The following is a 17911-nucleotide window of genomic DNA, read 5'->3' as shown; positions in this document are numbered from 1 at the left end:
TTTCAGCCTTGTAGCCTTGAGTTTTGCCATAGTAGCCACTCCTTTCTCCTCTCTAAAACAAAACAATGCATGTCACAAAAATCACCTGACAATTTCATTTACAAAAGTAAATTATTTAAACTAAGTAAACTGACTCATTCGTTTTTTTAACTTTCAAAAAATTACCTTTGTTGATGGGTGTGGGTATTTTGCTCCCACATATGGCTGTGTCATGTGTATGCAGTACCTGCAGAGGCCAGAAATGGGTGTTGGATCCTCTAGCTGGCATTATAGACAGTTGTGAGTTATCATGTGAGTACAACCCAGGTCCTCTAAAAGAGCAACCAATGCTCTTAATCACTGAATCATATCTCCATTTTCTTTATAGCTTTACTTAAAATTTTAAGCTTTGCTTCACCTTTAAACCTTGTAGAGTACATCCTTTAAATAATGTAACTTAGAAAACCACAAGATCATACATATGCAATTACTGCAAAGACATCTGTGGTGGTTTGAATAGGAATGGCCCTCACAGGCTCATATATTTGAATGTTTGGTCATTAGGGAGTGGCAATATTTTAGAGGGATTAGAAGGTATGGCATTGTTGGAGTAGGTATGACCTTGTTGGAGGAAGTGTGTCATTGGGGGTGGGCTTTGTGGTTTCAAGGGTCCAAGCCAGGTCTGATGGCTTTCTTTCTTTCTGCTGTGTGCAGATTCTGATGTAGAACTCTCAGCTCCTTGGCCAGCACCATGTCTGCCTGTGTGCTGTCATGCTCCCTACCATGATGACAATGGACTAAATTTCTGGAACTTTAAACAAGCCCTAATTAAATGCATTCCTTTACAAGAAAGAGTTGCCATGGTCACAGTGTCTCTTCATAGAAATAGAACAATGACAGAAGTTGGTACCAGGGAGCAGGGTATTGCTGTGACAGGCTTGACCATGTTGCTTGCTGGTGGAATGTGGACATTGGGACTTTGTATTAGGAAAACACTTGATGTTTTAAGGCTTAATGGGCTATACTAGTAGGATCGTGGAAGACAGTGTTGCTGAGAACAATATAGACTATGATGGCTGGGCTCAAGAGGTTTCATAGAGAAGAATATTCGTAAGTGGTCTAGAGATTGTTCTTGTAAAAATTTTGCAAAGAATGTGGCTGCTTTCTGTCCTTGTCCAAAAAATCTGCCTGAGGCTAAATTGAAGAGTTTTGAACTAATGGCGTTGGCAGAGGAGATTTCTAATCCAATACTAGGTAGTCTAATATTGACTGTGTCACATGGTTATTAGTGGTCTCTCTTATGCAGATCTACAATGAAAAGGAACAAACTAAGAAAGGAAAAATATGAAATGTACAGTTTGAGGAGAAAAGGAACACCAGGAAGTGTAATGGAGGTAAGTCCTGTGCTCAAGAAGATAAAAAGATAGCCAGGCGGTGGTGGCGTATGCCTTTAATCCCAGCACTCGGGAGGCAGAGGCAGGCGGATCTCTGTGAGTTCGAGGCCAGCCTGGTCTACAGCGAGAGATCCAGGAAAGACGCAAAGCTACACAGAGAAACCCTGTCTCGAAAAACCAAAAAAAAAAAAAAAAAGAAGAAGAAGAAGAAGAAGAAGAAGAAGAAGAAGAAGATAAAAAGATTAAAGAAAAGCTTGATGCTAAATGCAATAAAGGGAGTGGTGACCTCAGGGCAAGACCCCACCTAGCTAAGCTTTCAACTCGTGAAAAGTAAAGAAAAGCTTAAGCACGGAAAAAAAAAGCCACTGAAAACAGAAAGATGATGCACATGTAGTTGAACAAGAGGGGCAAGCTCCATCCCCAGCAAGCAGCAGAACTTGGCAGCTTCAGCTTTAGAGTCAAGGATAGAAGAAAGGGGTTATGGAATCTCCCTCTATGATTAAGGAAAGCCACTGAGGCCAAGTGTGTGTGGGGGATGTCCCTGCCCTGCATGGAGCTCCAGAAAGGCCATTGTGTGAAGCTGTGAAGGTGAAGCCTGGATTGCCTTGAAGACCCCAAGATGTTGGAGATGCCAGAGCCATGGGATACCTGCTGAAGAGAGCCACTAACAGGGAGTGGAGCCAGCTCAAGAGAAAGAACTGTGTTGCAGTCAACAAAGCTGAAAGGAGATCTGAAGAGCACTTGACATTAGACATGGAGATGCACAGTTTGGAGTTTGCCCTGCTGGATTTCAGTCTTGTTTTAGTCCAGTATTTCCTCACTATGCTCTCTTTCCCCCATTTTGGAATGGGAACATATATTCTATGCCATTGTATGTTGGAAGTATGTGATCTGCTTTTTGGTTTTGATTTTATAAGGGGTTACAGTTAAGAGATTGCTTTGAGTCTCAGAAGAGACTTTGGACTTTTAAATCATGTTGAGACTGTGCTAGACTCTTGATTCTTGAAATTGGACTGAGTGCATTTTTTGCATTATGGTATGGCTACAATCCTATGGGGGCAGGGAGTGGAATGTGGTGGTTTGAATAAGAATAGTCCCCATAGGCTCATGCATACCTGGTGCCCATATAGTTCAGAAGAAGGCAGTGGATGCCTGGAACTGGATGGGTATAATCCACCATGTCCATGTTGGGAACCAAACTTGGGTTTTCTGCAAGAACAACAGGTATTTTAAACCACTGAGCCATCTCTCTAGCCCCTCATGCGTGTATGTGTGTGTGTGTGTGTGTGTGTGTGTGTGTGTGTGTGTGTGTGTGTGTGCGCGCGCGCGCGTGTTTAGATTAGAGGCCAACTTTTGGGAATTGGTTCTCTCTTACTGCATGTGTTCCAGGGATTGAACTAGGGTCTTCAGGCTTGACAGCAAGTACCTTTACCTGCTTGAGCCATCTTGCCAGTCTCTCTTTAATAAAAGGCGGGGGGGGGGGGCATTATTTATGTGTATGTTTGTGCATTTATGCAAATATATGCTACATATGTGTGGCTGGCCTCAGGGACTAGAAGAGGGTGTCAGATACCCTAGAGCAGGAGTGACAGGTGGGTTGTGAGCTACCCAGTTATGGTGTCTGGGAAGAAAACTTGAGTCCTCTGGAAGATCGTTAATTGCTTCTGAGCCGTCTTTCCAGCCCCATCCTTCTCTGCATTTCTAATGAATCTGTGTAAAATCCCGTTAGATTCAGTATGTTTCTCCCTACTCCACAGGCACTCTGACACTTAGAACAGACTGGGTTGACGAGCCTGGGAGGAGGTCAGTAACACTTAACAAGGAAATCTGCCAACTGCCTCTGTTCCTGCCAGAGGCCCCAGGGAGACAGGCGCCCCCTACCGGCCTGACGCAGCCCCCAAACACTGGCAGGCGGCTGTGGTTGCTAAGCGACCAGGCAGCCTGAGCTCAGACTCAGAGATTGAGCAGTTGGGGGATTTGTGAGCACAGAGACCATTTTTCTCTCCTTCTACCGCCTCTCCAGCGCCCTCAGCAAATAAACTGAGATGGGGCGGCACTGTTCACTGCTGTCTCATAATCTGAGCTCATTCTTGAAAATAGAGCTTTAGCAGGTGACCTCAGTCCCCGTGTGTGGAGAGACAATCTCTCTTGGCCCCCACACGGTTTCATCTAGGGGCCAGATGAGCAGGTTGCTGAAAGCAGACGTTTCCGGTTTGTAAGGGGTGGAGGACGAAGATTGCTGTTCTTAGCCAACGGGAATTCTAGAAAATTGAGAGTGGGTGGGGATAATTTTGGTGATTAGTCCAGTGAAAGTATCAAGATTTGCCCACCATTCTCAATGTGTGCCTCAGGAAACTCCTACTTCAGCCCATTAAAATAAAGACTCCATGGGAATGACAAAATATAAAGGGTTATTCATACCTCAGCGGGGACACGTTTTTCAGTGGCTTTTTGAATTAGGTTTCTCTGTGGAGACCTGAAAGAGAGCTCATGAGGTCTGCAGACCCTTTTGAGTAGGAACAGAGCCCAAAAAGAGGGAAAGAAACACCAAGAATGGGCGGGTGCTAGATTCGGAACTTGGAAGCTTCTTGGCTCTGCGCCAGCATCTTTCCTAGGATCATGCTGAAGCCCCCTATTTTCATGAGATCTCTGAGGACCAGAAATTCACCGTTCTCCCTTCTAGTAAGCTAGTATCTTGTCTAATCCAGGAATAGGCCCAGGCAGGCCAAGGCTATGCCACAACAACTTCTCCGTTGAGACTCACCTCTGCCCTCTCAGCTAGTACAACAATGTCACTGTGGTAGAGCCCCCAATGGCAAGCATGGGGAGAGCTGTACCCAGGAGTGTGCTCACAGGCTACCCCTTGAGTGATACTAGGTTGAGGTACCTTGAAGCCAGAGAGCTTTTGTCCCAGTCACCACCTCTGTCCACTGCAGCTCCACAAAGCAGGATGGTAGGGGAAGCTCCTTGCTCCCCATGTCTCCAAATTGAACTGGGTCGGGGCTGTGCCTTGACTCTATTAATAGCCCCCTAACCCAGCCTGCTAGCCCCAAACCCAGATGCCAGAAGCTGTGAGTCAGTAGCTAAAAATAACAAGCAATTGCACTCAAAACCCAATGAGCAGCTCCGCCTGGCCTTCGGCCCTCAAATTTTGGTCAGTCTTAGTCTCCAGTTCCCGGTCTCACAGAGGTCCAGTGCCTACAGCTGTCTGGTCCTCTTAGGAAGAAGAGTTTGCAGAGGCTCAGAACTCAGCATGTGAAGTTAGGAGCTAGGAGCACGGTCTGAGTTGGTGCTGGCCCTCTGGGAATCTGGACACTGAGGTTAGAGGACTTCAGCCCAGAGCTGGGGAGTTGTGAGGTTAGAGCTGTGAGGCTGGGGGTTGATGGTATGGAGTCAGGAGGGAAGGGGGGGAGGGAAGGGAAGGGGAAGGAAGGGGAGGGGAGGGGAGGGAAAGGAGAAGGAAAGGGAAGGGAAAGGAAGGTGGGGGGGAGAAGAAGCTGCGGGGCTGAGAGTCTGGGAAACTAACTGACAAGGGCAGAAAAAAGTGTATGAGTTGGGAAGCAAGTACCTGCCCAAGGGTGACAACGTGCAGTACTCGGTGGCCGGCTAGACAGAGGAGCAGGATCGGGAGGAAGGAAAGATAAGGGAATGTGGTTTGAAACATTGTAATCTGCTGAGTTTAAGGCAACATGGAGTCTGCACTGCTGTCCCCACAACCAATCCAGCCACGCCTGCCTGGGCCAGGTGTGTCGGCGTGGAGGCCTATGAGAGTGAGGGGGGCGGCGAGGAAAGAAAGAAAGAAAGAGTGTGTGTGTGTGTGTGTGTGTGTGTGTGTGTGTGTGTGTGTGTGTGTGTGTGCCATGCGCCCTACCGCAAATTCAAACTCGCCTCCATCCACGGGAGACAGTGAGTGCCCAGAGGCATACTGGGAATTGTAGTTCCCATGGCTACTGGTAACCAAGGTGTGGAGGACAGGGATGGTGGGGTCTTGGCCCGAGATGCTAGTGCTGCTCCAGGTCCTGATCTGGCAGTAGAGAAGGAATCGAGGACCTTTTCCTGCCCAGACCAAATTCTTAATTTGAGTGGCCTTTGAGTAGAGACACAAACCAGGACGAATGGCAGTGTAATGGAGGATGGCAGGGCCAGCCTGACAGAGCCCCTACTTGTCCTAGTTTTTGTCGGAGCTTTCCAATTCTTTTTTATCTGACTCACCATCGCCAGGGCAACTCTACACTCAGCTTCTAGCCTTACAAGCAGCAACATATTGAGGAATTTGCTCCTCAAGGGGAAGGCTAGCTAGAACCAGACCCTGTGCACATCCCAGAAAAGAAGAAAGAAAAAAGAAAAGTGGAAATCAGATCTTGCCCTCAAAGTCTGAAGTCAAGGACACAAGTCCCCAAACACGCAGGAAAACTGGTGGTATTCAGCAAGTACGTCACAGTGGCGAGGGATCCAGCCCTCTCGGGGCCAGTGACCACAAGGTGGAGCTACAATGCAACCCTGCACAAAGCTTCTGGGCCACCCTGGACAGAGGCCACAGCCGCTCTCTTCAGCCCGTTGGGGAGGTATCAGTCCTTTCCACTCCCGCCCGCAAATCTCCCCATGATGATGACCTCTCAATGTCATTTTACATTCAGTTCCAGATGGAATGCACATCCTTCCAGCCCCAGCACTGAAATGATTAGACTGTGACCAAATGACAATTAAAAATTCATTGAATACCAGATTAACAGGCAAGATACAGGAACCATTCATTGCTCACAACAAAAAGCCACCGTAGGCACAGAATTGTGTTGCTAAATGAGCTTTTTAGCTCCCAACCTGTAGGCAGGAAAGAAGCTAAATTGAGAGGGTGAGGAGAGAAAGGGCATAGAGTGGGGACTGTCTTCATCATCTTAAAGTACTCCAGGAAAGGCCATTTTGCCAAATTTCCTCCAGTCATCATTCTGAGCTATCCCACCCTGACACACCCTGCGTCTTCTACCCAAGTACATGTGCACACAGGCCCACGGCATTATCTTGGCAATCTCGCTCACTTCCTTGTTTTAATTTCATTTTGGGAGTAACTTCTTGTCACTCACTGTCTTTCCAACTAATTTTTGTCAAAATATCAAAGGCAGCAAATTCCATGGCAGCTCGAGACAGGCCCACCATCTGGACAGAGGGCCCTCAGTTCAAAAGCCATGCTCCCCTCCTGCAAACATTTTCTGCCGGGACATTCCACTTCAGCTCCTTTCCTTCCCCTTGGCCAGTGCACACGGGCATTAGACTGCAGATGATGGGGGCATGAGTTCGGTATTCACTCCGCCATGACGTTGTTGATCTTGGTTAGCAGCACGGCTGTTTCTAAGCCTAGGGAAGTGGAGAAGAGGTGCGTCATGCAGGGAGTGAAGCAAGGGGGAATTAGGAGGAGAAAATGAGAAGGGAAGGGGCATTCTTACCAGCTCTGTTTCTCTTAGCACATCTCCTATGGAGAGAAAGTCTTTCTATTGCGAGTTCCACCAACTTGCAGCAAGACGACCTTACAACCCAGGGAGTCTCCAAACTGCTTTCCCCAGAGTCAAGACAATTTATTGGTATAAGGAAAGCTTAAAAATCAATCGGACTGGACCAAATCCCAATCCCAGGCAGCATATGTGAGTCAGAATCGGCCTTATTACCTGGGGCCTTGGGAAAGTAACGACCCAGGGGACCACGGCAAAACCACTCACCCTAGGAGGAGGAAGATACACGAAAGCAGTAGAATGGAGGCACAGTTGGTGATGATCCATATCATTAAGTAAGTTTGAGGGTGCTATGGGAATAGAAAAGGTCCATCAGTGGCCAGAGCCCCCAAGAGTGGCATATGGGGGTAAATCAGTGTGGAAGAGGACAGGTTTAAGGAGAACCAGAGATGGGAAATGAACAGTGACAGTTCTAGAGCCCTTACAAGAAGCCAGAGGGGGTAACGCATGTGCTGCAGCAGCTGGCAGTCGTTGGTGGTGACTGAATCTACCCCTGCACACCAGAGCAGGGAAAAGAGCCAGGGCTTGTTCACTACGAATAGGTTCACGGAGACATTGCTGTGGTGCAGTGCCCTGAGGAAATGGGAAAGAAATGAGGAACATCCAGAATCTGCCCAGCTCATGCCAGAATCTCTGCCCTGGATCCATCCTCTTATACAGATCTCTGTGATGTAGAGTAATCACGAACATCTTTCTCACGTCCTCCAGAGCCCTATCCAGTTTGGTCCCTGTCTACCTCTCCAGCTTCCTCTTCCCCTTTCTTGCTCTTTATTCTCTCTGTGCTTCTTCTGGTTTCCCCATGGTTAGCTCCTTACAGTCATCTGGCACTCAGCTGGAGCATCACCTTTTCAGTGCTTCCTAATGTGGCTTTCCTGGCTCCTTACCCCAAACCCCAGTCACTACTGCACCATGGGTTATTAATAACACTACCCAACATAAATGTATTTTAGGTGATTTCTTGTCTACATCTTTTGCTAGTTCCTAAGTTCCATGAAAGCCAGGAGCTTTCCCATCTTATTCACATGTCTTTCTTTAAGCCTACAATAAATGCTGCATGATATATGGCAATCATCCCCTAGGCATCCATTGTGGGAATGAATGAATAGCTTTTGCACCCCCTGCATTGGTTCTTTCCTGACAGTCAACCTCGGGGTTCCTCTCCTCTGGCACTCACTTGATATCCAACACCGGAAGGTCTTGATAGGGTAGGTTGAGAAACTGGAGCGTCTCTGTCCCGTTGTCATCCTGATGGCCATATATCTGGCGCATTCTGGGAGCCCGATGCTGCACATAAGCACGATCTTCATCCGGCAGCCAAAGAACCTGTGGTTCAGGGAAGATGAGTCTGCAACTGAGGAAGTTCTCGGGATTCCAGGGACAGGCACAGAGATGTTTGGCCACAGAATGGAGTATGTGATCTGGGGTAGGAGGGTGAGGGCAGGAGCCAGCCTTGAAATCATCATGGCCTAAGGAAGGTAGGTTGGGAATGGGGGCGAAAGGGGGACTTTGGGAGCCCCGGACAACATCACCATGGCTTGGGGCACGCCTGCATTCAACACAGCCTCCAGCGTCTGATTCACAAAAGTCTCATAGTATGTGTGGTTTCTTGGGGGTCGGCGCAAGTCAAACATGATGGAGAGGTTGAGGGCTGCTGCTGCTTTCAGTAGTTCCTCTAATGCTGGTACTGTCTGATTCTCAGCCTCCCGCCGGTCAGAGCCTGACAGCTCTTTGGCCCCCCAGAACGGCTGTCTCTATAAGAGAGGGAAATGATTTCAACACCACAAGAAGCCTCCAGCTTTTCTCCCAGTACTTGCTATTTGTTTGTTTGTTTGTTGATTCATTTAGTCATTTTTGAGACAGGGTCTCACTATGCAGTCCCGGTTGGCCTGGAATTTGTTATGTAGCTATATAAAGCATGCTGGCTTTGAACTCACAGTGAGCTGCCTCTACTTCTCAAGTTCTGGCACTAAAGACATGAGCCACCATACCCAGCTAGCTGCTCTCAGTCTTACCAAGTGGGCCCTGATTCTGCCCACCTCTAGCCAAGGTCTTTCTTTCTCCAAAGTGTTGCTTTCTTCCATCTAATCTTACCCTACGGCCACAGCCTCCTACCCCTCCAGTATGTAATTTCTTTTCTCCTACTACATCATCTCTTCAGTCTCATAGAGACCCTGGTGACCTTGAGCCTTTGCTTTCCTCCTGGTCCTTTGGTTCCTTTCTTGTTGCAGCTACATCCCCATCTATATAGTCCAGCCTCAGCTTGAATTACTTTCCACAGCGCTCTCAAGAGACTCGTTTCCACCTTTCGTACACCCTCTAAACTCTGGTTCCGTTTTACAGCAGTCTGCCTCCTCCACCTTTAGGACTGGGGGCTGCACACTGTCTCAGGCAGCCCCCAGCATGGCGACTCTTAGTGTTGTATTTCCTGGTTTTGCTCACTATGGCTTGACAAACCTTTCCCTTGCTCTTGATAGGCCTATTCTCCCATTCCTCCCTGGGGTTGTTCCAAGCCTTTGCCATTCTGCCTGCCTTCCCTTATTATCAACGAATGGCCTCCAGTCCTGACATAGATAAATCTGGATGACAGTGAGTGTCTGCTATGTGCAGGGGACTTTCTGAACTGACAATCTGTCTGAGAGCCCTAGAAGGGAAGTACCACAGTTATTCCTGCGGTACAAATAGGAAACTGAGACACAGATTGGCTAGGGATCATTGGCCAGAGTCACCATTGCTATTGAGTGCCAGAGTCAAAGTTCAAATATAGACATTCTTGGTTCTTAATTACTCTAATATGCCATCAGATATAGACTTAAACTTATAAGAGAAAAAGAAAGCTGCAAGTCTGTGTTGTGATCTTATCTTTTTGAAAAAACATATGTACACACAGTGAATATCAGTGAATATTTTAGATGGTTGGATTATGGGAGATTCCAATTCATAAATTATTTTTCTGATATTTTTTACAATGAACAAATATTACTTTTGCAATCAGGAAAAGAGGTACTGTAAAATTGAAGTATCCTTTTAAACACTTTTCACTGCCTAGAGGATCAAAGTCAACACTTCAATGTCCAACCTTCAAAATTCCTTAAGCTCAAGCCCTGCCTCCCACCACTCCCATGAATTGAATCTACCAGTTCCATTGAGCTACTTTTTGTTTTCTAGAAACCTACTTGTATTTCTGGCCCTTACCCATGCTCTTCCTTCAAACTAGAACTCCACGTCCCAAGCAAGGCTTTGATGTGTATATCAGTGGTGAGGTGTTTGCCTAGTCAAGGCCCTGGGGCCCATCCTAGCACTGCAGAACTAGTTTCCCATTCTTGCTTTGCGACACAGTGCAGCTCACTCCCGTCAGCCCAGGAGAAGTATTTTTATTGCTCTATTTCCGATTCCAATTGTCTTTTGTTCAGGCTCTCCTTCTTATTATGTGGGAGTGACGTGAGGGCAGAGACTGTTCTTACTGACCAGCACAGGGTGCAGCAAGTCCATATTGCTGGAATGAACTCTGCCCTGAGTGCCACCGAGGTGGTGGCCTCTTCTTAGCCAGAGCCCTCACCTCTAGGAACCAGGCTCCAGCATTGAGTCTCTGCAGTTCAGCCCAGGAAAAGTCACTGCTGTGAGCTGACATTCGCTCTGGAAACACAGAGGCTACATCGGTAGTCCTGCTCAGCCGCTCATCATGCATGAGAAAGGGGACTCCGTCAGAGCTGAGGGTACAATGAGTGTCAGGGGATCAAGCTCTGGGGCTACCATCTTTTTCTGAATGCCTCCACTGTGTCCCTCAGCCTGCCAACCCCCTGGGCCCCACCCTCCATCACCTGACCATCACATCTGTCTCAAACACAGCAGCTCCACATTCAGCTGTCTTCCGCAGGGACATCAGGGTATTCTCCGGGGCCAGCTGGGAAAGGGAGTTGGTGAGGATGTAGCAGGGAAGGGTGGGGGGCCTGGGAACCCACAGGCCTGGTGGCTGAAGCCTAGATGAGCAGATTCTCCCTTACTCGCCCAGGTTTCTGCCTGTCACTCACCATGGGGGCCCCTCGGTGTCCCACCAGCCCAGGCTTGGGGGGTAAGTCTCTGAGTTCCATGATGCAGGGGGAGGAGATGAATATGGGGGCCAAGTAGATGACCAGGGTGACTCCAAAAAATACGCACAGTAGTAGAACCTTGGGGCCTGTAGAAAGTGGAGGACAGGCTTTGGGGCAAGGCCACAAGAGAGGTGGAGCTCTAGGGGCAGAGAGCAGAGCTCAGGTACAAGAAACTGAATGAGCAGTGGGAGGAGACACTGGTGACCAGTGAGGGTGAGTATGGGCTGATGTTGGCACCTCTTGGGTGGATACGGTAGAAGGTATCAGCCACAGGCCAGGCCAGGAAGGTGATTCCAGCAACTGCTCCGATGTGAAGGAACGGGGCTGTTGCCTGTGGATAACAGCTGATGAGGAAGGTTCTTCTTCCTATTGTCTCCCTCCCCGCTTAGGGATGAACTTTTGGAGTTCAGAGAGACCTGCAGTCTCATAGGACCAGGGGCAATGTCATGTTCCAGAACTGGCCACGGGCCAAGGCATCCACCTAGACAGTGGAGATCAGCCACTCACCTGCAGTGACAGTCGTAAACTATACCACTCCTGCCGCCATTGGATATCCAGTCCCACCAGGCCAGTGGCCACCAGAAGCATAATGAGGAGCAGTAGCACCTGGGACAAGGGAGGAACGAATGAGCCTTCCTTGTGAGCCAAGGCTCATGGTTACTGGTGCTACCTCCTCATTCTGTTGCCACAGGATTCTTCCCCTTCCTGAACACATCCACTATCCTTCCACTCAGTATGTGCTGGGTTTCAGGTCCTGGCCTGGAATCCAGGGATAGAAAAGTGAACTCCTCAAGCAAATGGCCATCATAGTGTTGGACCCGGCATCCCTTCTCCCTCGTTTCCACTTCATTGTACCTTGTGGAGACTGTGAAGATGCAGAGGATGTCCACAGAGCTGCAGGAGCAGGCCCAGGAGCTGGGAACAGAGGGTAGGGGCACTTAGGAGGCTCCAGGAGAAGGCAAGTTTGTTGAGTGGGGATTTGTAGGCTGGCATCTCCTTCCCACCCAAGAATTATCGTCCCCCCCTCAGTGGCTAGAATGAGAACCAGACGGTAGACCTGAGCAGGAATGAAGGGCTTATGTGGGAGTTAGGCCAGATATCCCTGGACCAACCAATAGCAAGGATGCATATGTGACCAGTAGAGAGGTGACCAGCAGGAGTACCAGGGACCAGTCCATCCAGTGACCCCAGTGGCGGAACAGGAATCTGTAGGAGCGTAAAGGAAGGTGTTCAAAGGGAGGAGGTGACCTGAAGAGAGTTGAGAGTTGAGGTGGCTAGATCCAGGAAGATAACTAGATGGGAGGGGAAATGCTTCCTTCATAGGGCCAAGGTCTCCAGGGACTGGGAAGGTCTCTTGGAATTTTCTAAGGTGGTTAGGAATGCTGGGAATCAGGGGCCATGTAGAGCTGGAGATGACCGATAAGGGAGGCTGAGCACGGGGTAGGAAGTAGGTTGGCTGGTATGCGGAGGAAGGGGTGGGTGGTACATGACATACTCGTTGAAGTTGTGTAGATCATTGAGAAGGATGAGCCCGATGTACAGCCAGCCCAGGGACAGGAGGAAGGTGAGGAAGAGCAGGCCAAACCAGACGCAGTCACACTGCGAAGGAGCAGGAGAGAAGCTCTCAGCCGATCCCCATTTCATGCTCAGAGGCACGGCAGCTCAGCTTCCTGCCCTGCACTGAGCTGCTCTTCTTGTATTTGAGGGAGCGAAAACCCCTTCCTCCCAGCTGCCTATGAATACAGTCCCCGCATTCCCTCCAAGCAGCCTTTTTTTTGTTTTCTAACTTGAGGCCCGCCCCCCATCCCTACTCCACCTTGCTGGTTTGCCTCCTCTGTTTAGGATATTTCCTCCAGTGGCAGCTATACAGGCACTGGAGGCGGCGGGTCCAGATGGAGCAGCAGCCGGGTGACTCAGTCATGGCGAAGACCTGGGGGAAGGCCATCAGGGAAATCTGATAGAGGACAGATCTCAGCCTCCCTTCCCGTGTACCTGAGGAGCCTGGGGCAGGTAGGGAGAAGCCTGGACTTAGCAAGAGGGTTAGTTATCACAGGCCAGACCCAGAGCTCTGGATTTGATAAGGTGACTGGCCCCAAGCCTGGAAAAGAGGGACCGTTTCTGGATTCTTCCATTGCCCCTGGTTTTTGATACCTGGGAAGGAAGTTGCCCAACCTTTTTGCAGGCATACTGTGTACCTAGTCTCTCTAGTTCCTTCCTATTTAATGATATCCAGATCTGGGGGTGGAGTGCTTGCCCAGAGTAACTTAGGAGAAATTGCCCCCAGGGTGGGGCAAATTCAGTTCAGCAAGTTAAGGCAGACTTGACTGAGCTTGAGGCAGCCCAATCGCTGCTGTCTTCCAACCCAGGAAGCAGGAGTAACCTGAAGCAGAGGTTCCAGTTCTGACCCCAGGCTAAGGGAGGCACAGCAAGTGGACTAGTTGCTATGGATACGGAGATTGTACAAACCACAAAGCCCTGACTAAAAGATTCTCTGTGTCCACTTCCCAGGGGTTGGGGGCACTGCTAAGAAGAGTGGAGGGGAGCTGGTTGCCTGGATCCCTCACCCCCAGGCTTCTAAAGGAGCCCCTTTCCTGTCTGGACAGTCCAGAAAATCCAAGTCCCCCTACACTAGCCTTGTCCTTTCCTGCGCAGTTGTCATGAACAATCACCCTCCACCCCAAATAGAAACCCAGCTCTCACCTTCCCCCTCCCAGGGGCCCCACCCTCGGAGTTATCCTTAATGAAAGTACAATACACACACAGGGCAAAGGTGCATGCGTGTGTGCCTGCATGTGCGTGTGTGTAGGGTGGTGGTGGTGGTGGTGGCGGCGGCGGCAGGGGACTTGTCTTGGAGCAGGGTATTCCTGTACCTTGTGCTTCTGAGTATGGCTGAGACCAAGCTGATCCACACACTGGGCTGGACATGTGCCTGTGCTTCTACATGAGTAGGTGGACGGTTTGAAGCAGGTGAGAAGTCTACTACTGAACCTCCGATGTAAGCAGGTTGATTGTGTGTGATTTGTCACCCTATGGACATGTGTGGACACTAGTGGACTAGGGGCTGCCAGCACAAATGGGTCTCAAAATGACTGAAAATGTGAAGGAGCCCCTGGATAATCAATCTCTCTGTCTCTTTCTCTCTCCCATAACTGTTCTGTACAAAGGGACTGGGCCCCCTTGTTCACGCTGTAGCGTCTTCAGGGGTGCACAGTGGCAGGGCTCCTGCAAGGAGGAAAGGGGTGTGTGTTCTTGAAACTGCCCCCTCACTCAAAGTTCCCCTTGGGAAAGGAGGGTCTGTCTAGGGGGTGGAGGGGTGGGGCCTGGGGAAGGAGGAAATCTTTACCTTGTGTGTCCCTTTTCAGACTGTAGTCAACCCAAAGCGAAGCCCCTGCTTCTTCCCATCTCGGAACTGGGCTGCCGTACGTAGCCTGTCCTGAGCACCATTATATACCCCTGCACCCCAGACTTCCAGAGTCCTACCTCCCTCCAGAGCTGCCTGGAAGATGGGGCCAAGATCTGGCCAGTCTGAAAGACCCAGAGCAAGGAATTTGAGAGGGGTGCTGCCTGACCCCCTGGACTCCATCCCTGCCGGGTTGAGCAGGCCCTCACTTCCCGGCTCCCACCGGTCGCCACACCCAGCCTTCCCCGAGCCCTTCACACCTTGTACTCAGGGGGTGCGCAGCTCTGCTTCCCAGCTCCTCTCCGAGTAGTCTGCCTCCTCCCTCTGGCAGTCCCTGGCTCAGCCTCACTGATCAAACAGGTGTCACTGTTGCCACCTACAGGAAGAAGTGTGGGTCCTCTCGGAAGGCCTGAAGAAGCTCTATGGCCGGAGCCCAGCCGAAGATGGGTGCGAGTGAGCGGGAAAGGAGGTCGGTTCTTTCCTCGCTGGAGCTGGCGGCCAGGGGGCTTGGTGTGAGGAATTCCTTTGTGCAGCCTTTCCCATTCCTCTGTCCCTCCTCCTGTTTCCCTCCCAGTCACTGCCAGAGGGCTTTGTCCTGGTTCTAGGAGGCGAGGGCTGAGGGCATAGCATAGGCGGGAGGGGAGCTGGGGGAGGTGACCACGCAACTTTGCAACTTGGCAGTGAGGAGAAGGGGCCCTGCCAGTCCCCTGGAAACTCCTGAGCATATGAGGAAGTCTCAAGCTTCCTAGGAGTACAACTGCCAATCATTAGCTTCCCTTTTCCTCTTGGGCTATTTGCACTTCTGCGAGGTCCAGCTGTGAGATGCTCTTAAAGTGACCTTATGAACTCTGGGCAACAAGTTGCCCTATTTCTGGACTAGGGGGTCCCTGTGGATGTATTCAACAGCCCTCACTCCACTGCACATGAGATGCTCATTCAGGATATCAGTCTTGCTGCCTTGTTTACCTGAACATTGAATCATTTCAAGAATCGCTTCAGGAGTGTATAGTATACTGGGGTACCAGGCTTTTGGAAGATGAACATGTACAAAATAAACAGTTACTCCAGCATCAACAGGAGGTGGCCTAGCAAGTTGTGGTCAGCTTAGCATAAAGCAGAGTTGCCTGTGAGCTTGGAGGGGCTGACAGACAGCTCTTGAATTGTGGCCGATGCAGTGACTTGGGATTTGTGCATTAGCACTCTCGGGGGTGTTGTTGGGAAAGGATGACTTGTGACAGATAAGCTGGCTTCCCCTCCCCCTCCCCCCACTCAGTTTCAACCAGTGAGGGAGACTGGCTCTCTTCTGCCAGGAGCTGGTCCCCTCCCTCTCAGCTTTCCCATTGTATCCACAGGCTCTAGTTGGCAATGACAGAGATTCCCTAATTCTCTCAGAATTAAAATGCAAAGAGAAGCAAGGCTGCTTGCTGGCAGGAAGCCAGGGAGGGCCAGCGGGTCCCCTAGTCCTCCACCGGGAGTCATTCTTGGCCAGTTGCTTTTCAATTTCCTTTGCTTGGGTTGTGTTGGATTCTAGACTCTTGCCTTTCCTGTATGTGGGGATGGTTTGTGGGCTTTTTAGGAGTGGAGGGGGTGACGGTGGGGGCAGACCAGGATTCAATATGCATTGATGAGTCTCAAGGCTTGCAAACTCCCAAAAGGCTTCTTCAAATCTAGCCTGTATGTGGTACTGCAAGGCTGCACCCCCCCCCCCAAGCTTTTAATTGGAGATGAGAAATCTGGTGTATGGTAAAAAGTAAGCCTTATTCCTCCTCTCCCTTTTCAAGGGAGAGAGCAAGGGGCCGGTAGTTTTGTTCCGTAACTGAAGAGCAGCGTGGTGCCACACTCATTAATCAGATTGCAGGGCCTTAGGAAGAGTCATATAGTAAATGTACACTAGGTCCTGTTCCTCACGAATATTATAACTCTATGTAACTACTTCTCTGTACCTCGTTACTATCGTGTGTTAGATCTTCAGTGTTCCCTCAAAGGCCCATATGTTCAAGGTTTGTTCCCTAGCTTGTGGTACCATTTGGAAGGCTGTGGAAACAGTAAGAGGTAGCTTCTTGTGCAGTGTTTTTTAGTATACTTGAGGAGGAGGTATGCTCCTGAAGGGGTTATGGGACGCAGATCTGTCCACTCTATTTTCCATTCTGGCCACGAGCAGCTTTGTGCCATAGTGTATGTCTGTCATGATCTGATATGGGCCACTAACCATGGCCTAGGACCTCCAAAGCTATGAGTTAAAACAAACCCATTCTCGCAGGCATTTGCTATAGTACGGTAAAGCTGACATTCTAGTTTCTTATCTGTAAAGTACAGGCTCCTATCGACCATGGGCATTTTTTTTTTTGGTGAGAAGCAAATACAAATATGGCAGAAACGGGGGGGGGGGTGCTGGGGATGCTCACTAAATGTGGGGACACTGGCTTCACCAGTGTCATTCCCACTTCCTAGAGCAGCATAGCAGCAGAGCAGAGACACCATGTTCTGCACCAGTCTCTAGGAGAGGGGACGAAACTGGGTCAAGGTGTGGTTCAGCAACAGAATGTTTGCCCATGTCAATCCTTATCCCTGTAAACAAAACACCAAACAAACAGAAAACTAGGCAGTCTTCCCTGAAAAAGGAAGTATTTTGGATTTGGGGGGAAATTGTAATAGATCTCCTTAATAGCTCTCCCAAGGTGCTGAGGAAAACATGTTGAAATTTTATTTCTTCTTCTAGCAAAGGATCTTCTCTAAAAAGTAGACGAGCTAAGGTTTATTTATTTTCTTAACATTTAAAAATGTTTCATTCACTTCACTAACATGACAGACAGTTGAAGGTTCTGTTAAAATTCAGAGTTGGAATGGAGCAGGGAAACTCCCAGCCCCGTTCCTGAGGTGCGGTGAGGGAGTTGAGCCAGGTTTCCATCCCGTACAAGGCTCCTCGGTTAAGCTGACATGGGCATGAGAGAGGAACATCTTGGCCTTAGCTCTGCGAGGAGACAACTCAACTGCTCACAAGGAAAGAGCTAGATTGTGCTGGGGCCTGGGGCCTTATGAGTCTTCAGGAAGGTCAGTTGGTTCTCTCCAGGAGATGGCTCAGCACCTTGTGGAGAAGAAAAGTAGTTGTTTGGGGCTGGAGGGCTTAGACTGTAAAGGCCAACATTCAGCAAAGGTCCTCTTCCTCTCAGTGACACTTTCTCCTTTTCTCAATAGCAAGACCTAAAAGCTACACAAGTCATCAGCGCCCTTCCCCTCTGAGCGGCATCCTGAGAATGTGTCCAGGACAGACAGAAGAGGGAGACGATGACCATAAGCTCAGTGGGACTCTTCTTGAATAGGAGAGCAGCCAGAGAAGAAGCTGGTATTGCTGGCTAGAGCTCGCTTCTTCTTCTTCCCTGTGGCCTTATTTTCTTGTGATTCTGAAGGTTTCGGTTCTGGGTGCTCAGAGGAAGGAACAGGAGCAGGCCTCCTCACCAGCACCTGATCTGCATCACACATCTCTTTTAGGATCTAGGAAAGACAGAGACAGAAATGAATAGATGGGCCCAGCTGAGCCACTACAAA

General features: G+C 49.5%; 2 protein-coding genes across 7 annotated transcripts in view; both read right to left on the bottom strand.

Annotated features, from left to right (window-relative positions):
• Nucleotides 1-6070: 6070 nt before the first annotated feature.
• On the bottom strand, nucleotides 6071-14980 carry Gdpd2 (glycerophosphodiester phosphodiesterase domain containing 2). Of its 5 annotated transcripts, none has more exons than XM_052733506.1 (16): nucleotides 14626-14980; nucleotides 12782-12895; nucleotides 12461-12564; nucleotides 12078-12171; nucleotides 11821-11880; nucleotides 11473-11571; nucleotides 11203-11296; nucleotides 10906-11051; nucleotides 10696-10778; nucleotides 10434-10584; nucleotides 8407-8628; nucleotides 8052-8200; nucleotides 7303-7450; nucleotides 7085-7167; nucleotides 6815-6918; nucleotides 6071-6725 (listed from the first exon to the last, which is right to left on the bottom strand). In XM_052733506.1, exons 2-16 carry the CDS (start codon nucleotides 12884-12886, stop codon nucleotides 6673-6675), a joined length of 1695 nt encoding a protein of 564 aa, XP_052589466.1. In that variant the 5' UTR covers nucleotides 12887-12895; nucleotides 14626-14980; the 3' UTR covers nucleotides 6071-6672. The 5 variants fall into 5 exon arrangements, with proteins under 5 accessions (XP_052589466.1, XP_052589485.1, XP_052589494.1 ...); XM_052733525.1 differs by having other exon boundaries at nucleotides 6815-6840; nucleotides 14626-14977; XM_052733534.1 differs by having other exon boundaries at nucleotides 12782-12966; nucleotides 14626-14739.
• A 2125-nt stretch (nucleotides 14981-17105) lies between these two features.
• Kif4a (kinesin family member 4A) overlaps nucleotides 17106-17911 on the bottom strand; it is a 122397-nt gene continuing 121591 nt past the window's right edge. For both annotated transcript variants that reach the window (XM_052733481.1, XM_052733491.1), the window contains one exon: nucleotides 17106-17857. In XM_052733481.1, the coding sequence (XP_052589441.1) occupies nucleotides 17663-17857 (195 nt within the window). In that variant the 3' untranslated portion in view covers nucleotides 17106-17662. The remainder of the gene's footprint in view (nucleotides 17858-17911) is intronic.

The sequence above is a fragment of the Peromyscus californicus genome, unplaced genomic scaffold (assembly GCF_007827085.1).
Source record: "Peromyscus californicus insignis strain IS unplaced genomic scaffold, ASM782708v3 Scaffold_10__1_contigs__length_136768540, whole genome shotgun sequence".
In the NCBI taxonomy this organism is placed as follows: Eukaryota; Metazoa; Chordata; class Mammalia; order Rodentia; family Cricetidae; genus Peromyscus; species Peromyscus californicus.
Note: the sequence above shows the minus strand (reverse complement) of the source record. Positions and strands in the feature narration are given on the sequence as shown.

Bases quoted from the DNA above. Each gene is read 5' to 3' on its own strand.
- Gdpd2 (XM_052733534.1), bottom strand. From the start codon at position 12,910: ATGGCCTTCCCCCAGGTCTTCGCCATGACTGAGTCACCCGGCTGCTGC. The intron at 10,779-10,905 runs GTGAGTGACAGG...TCCCTTTCCCAG, and splicing joins GACACCGAGGGGCCCCCATG to CTGGCCCCGGAGAATACCCT. The intron at 7,168-7,302 runs GTAAGGGCTCTA...CTATTCCCATAG, and splicing joins GTTACCCCCTCTGGCTTCTT to CACCCTCAAACTTACTTAAT.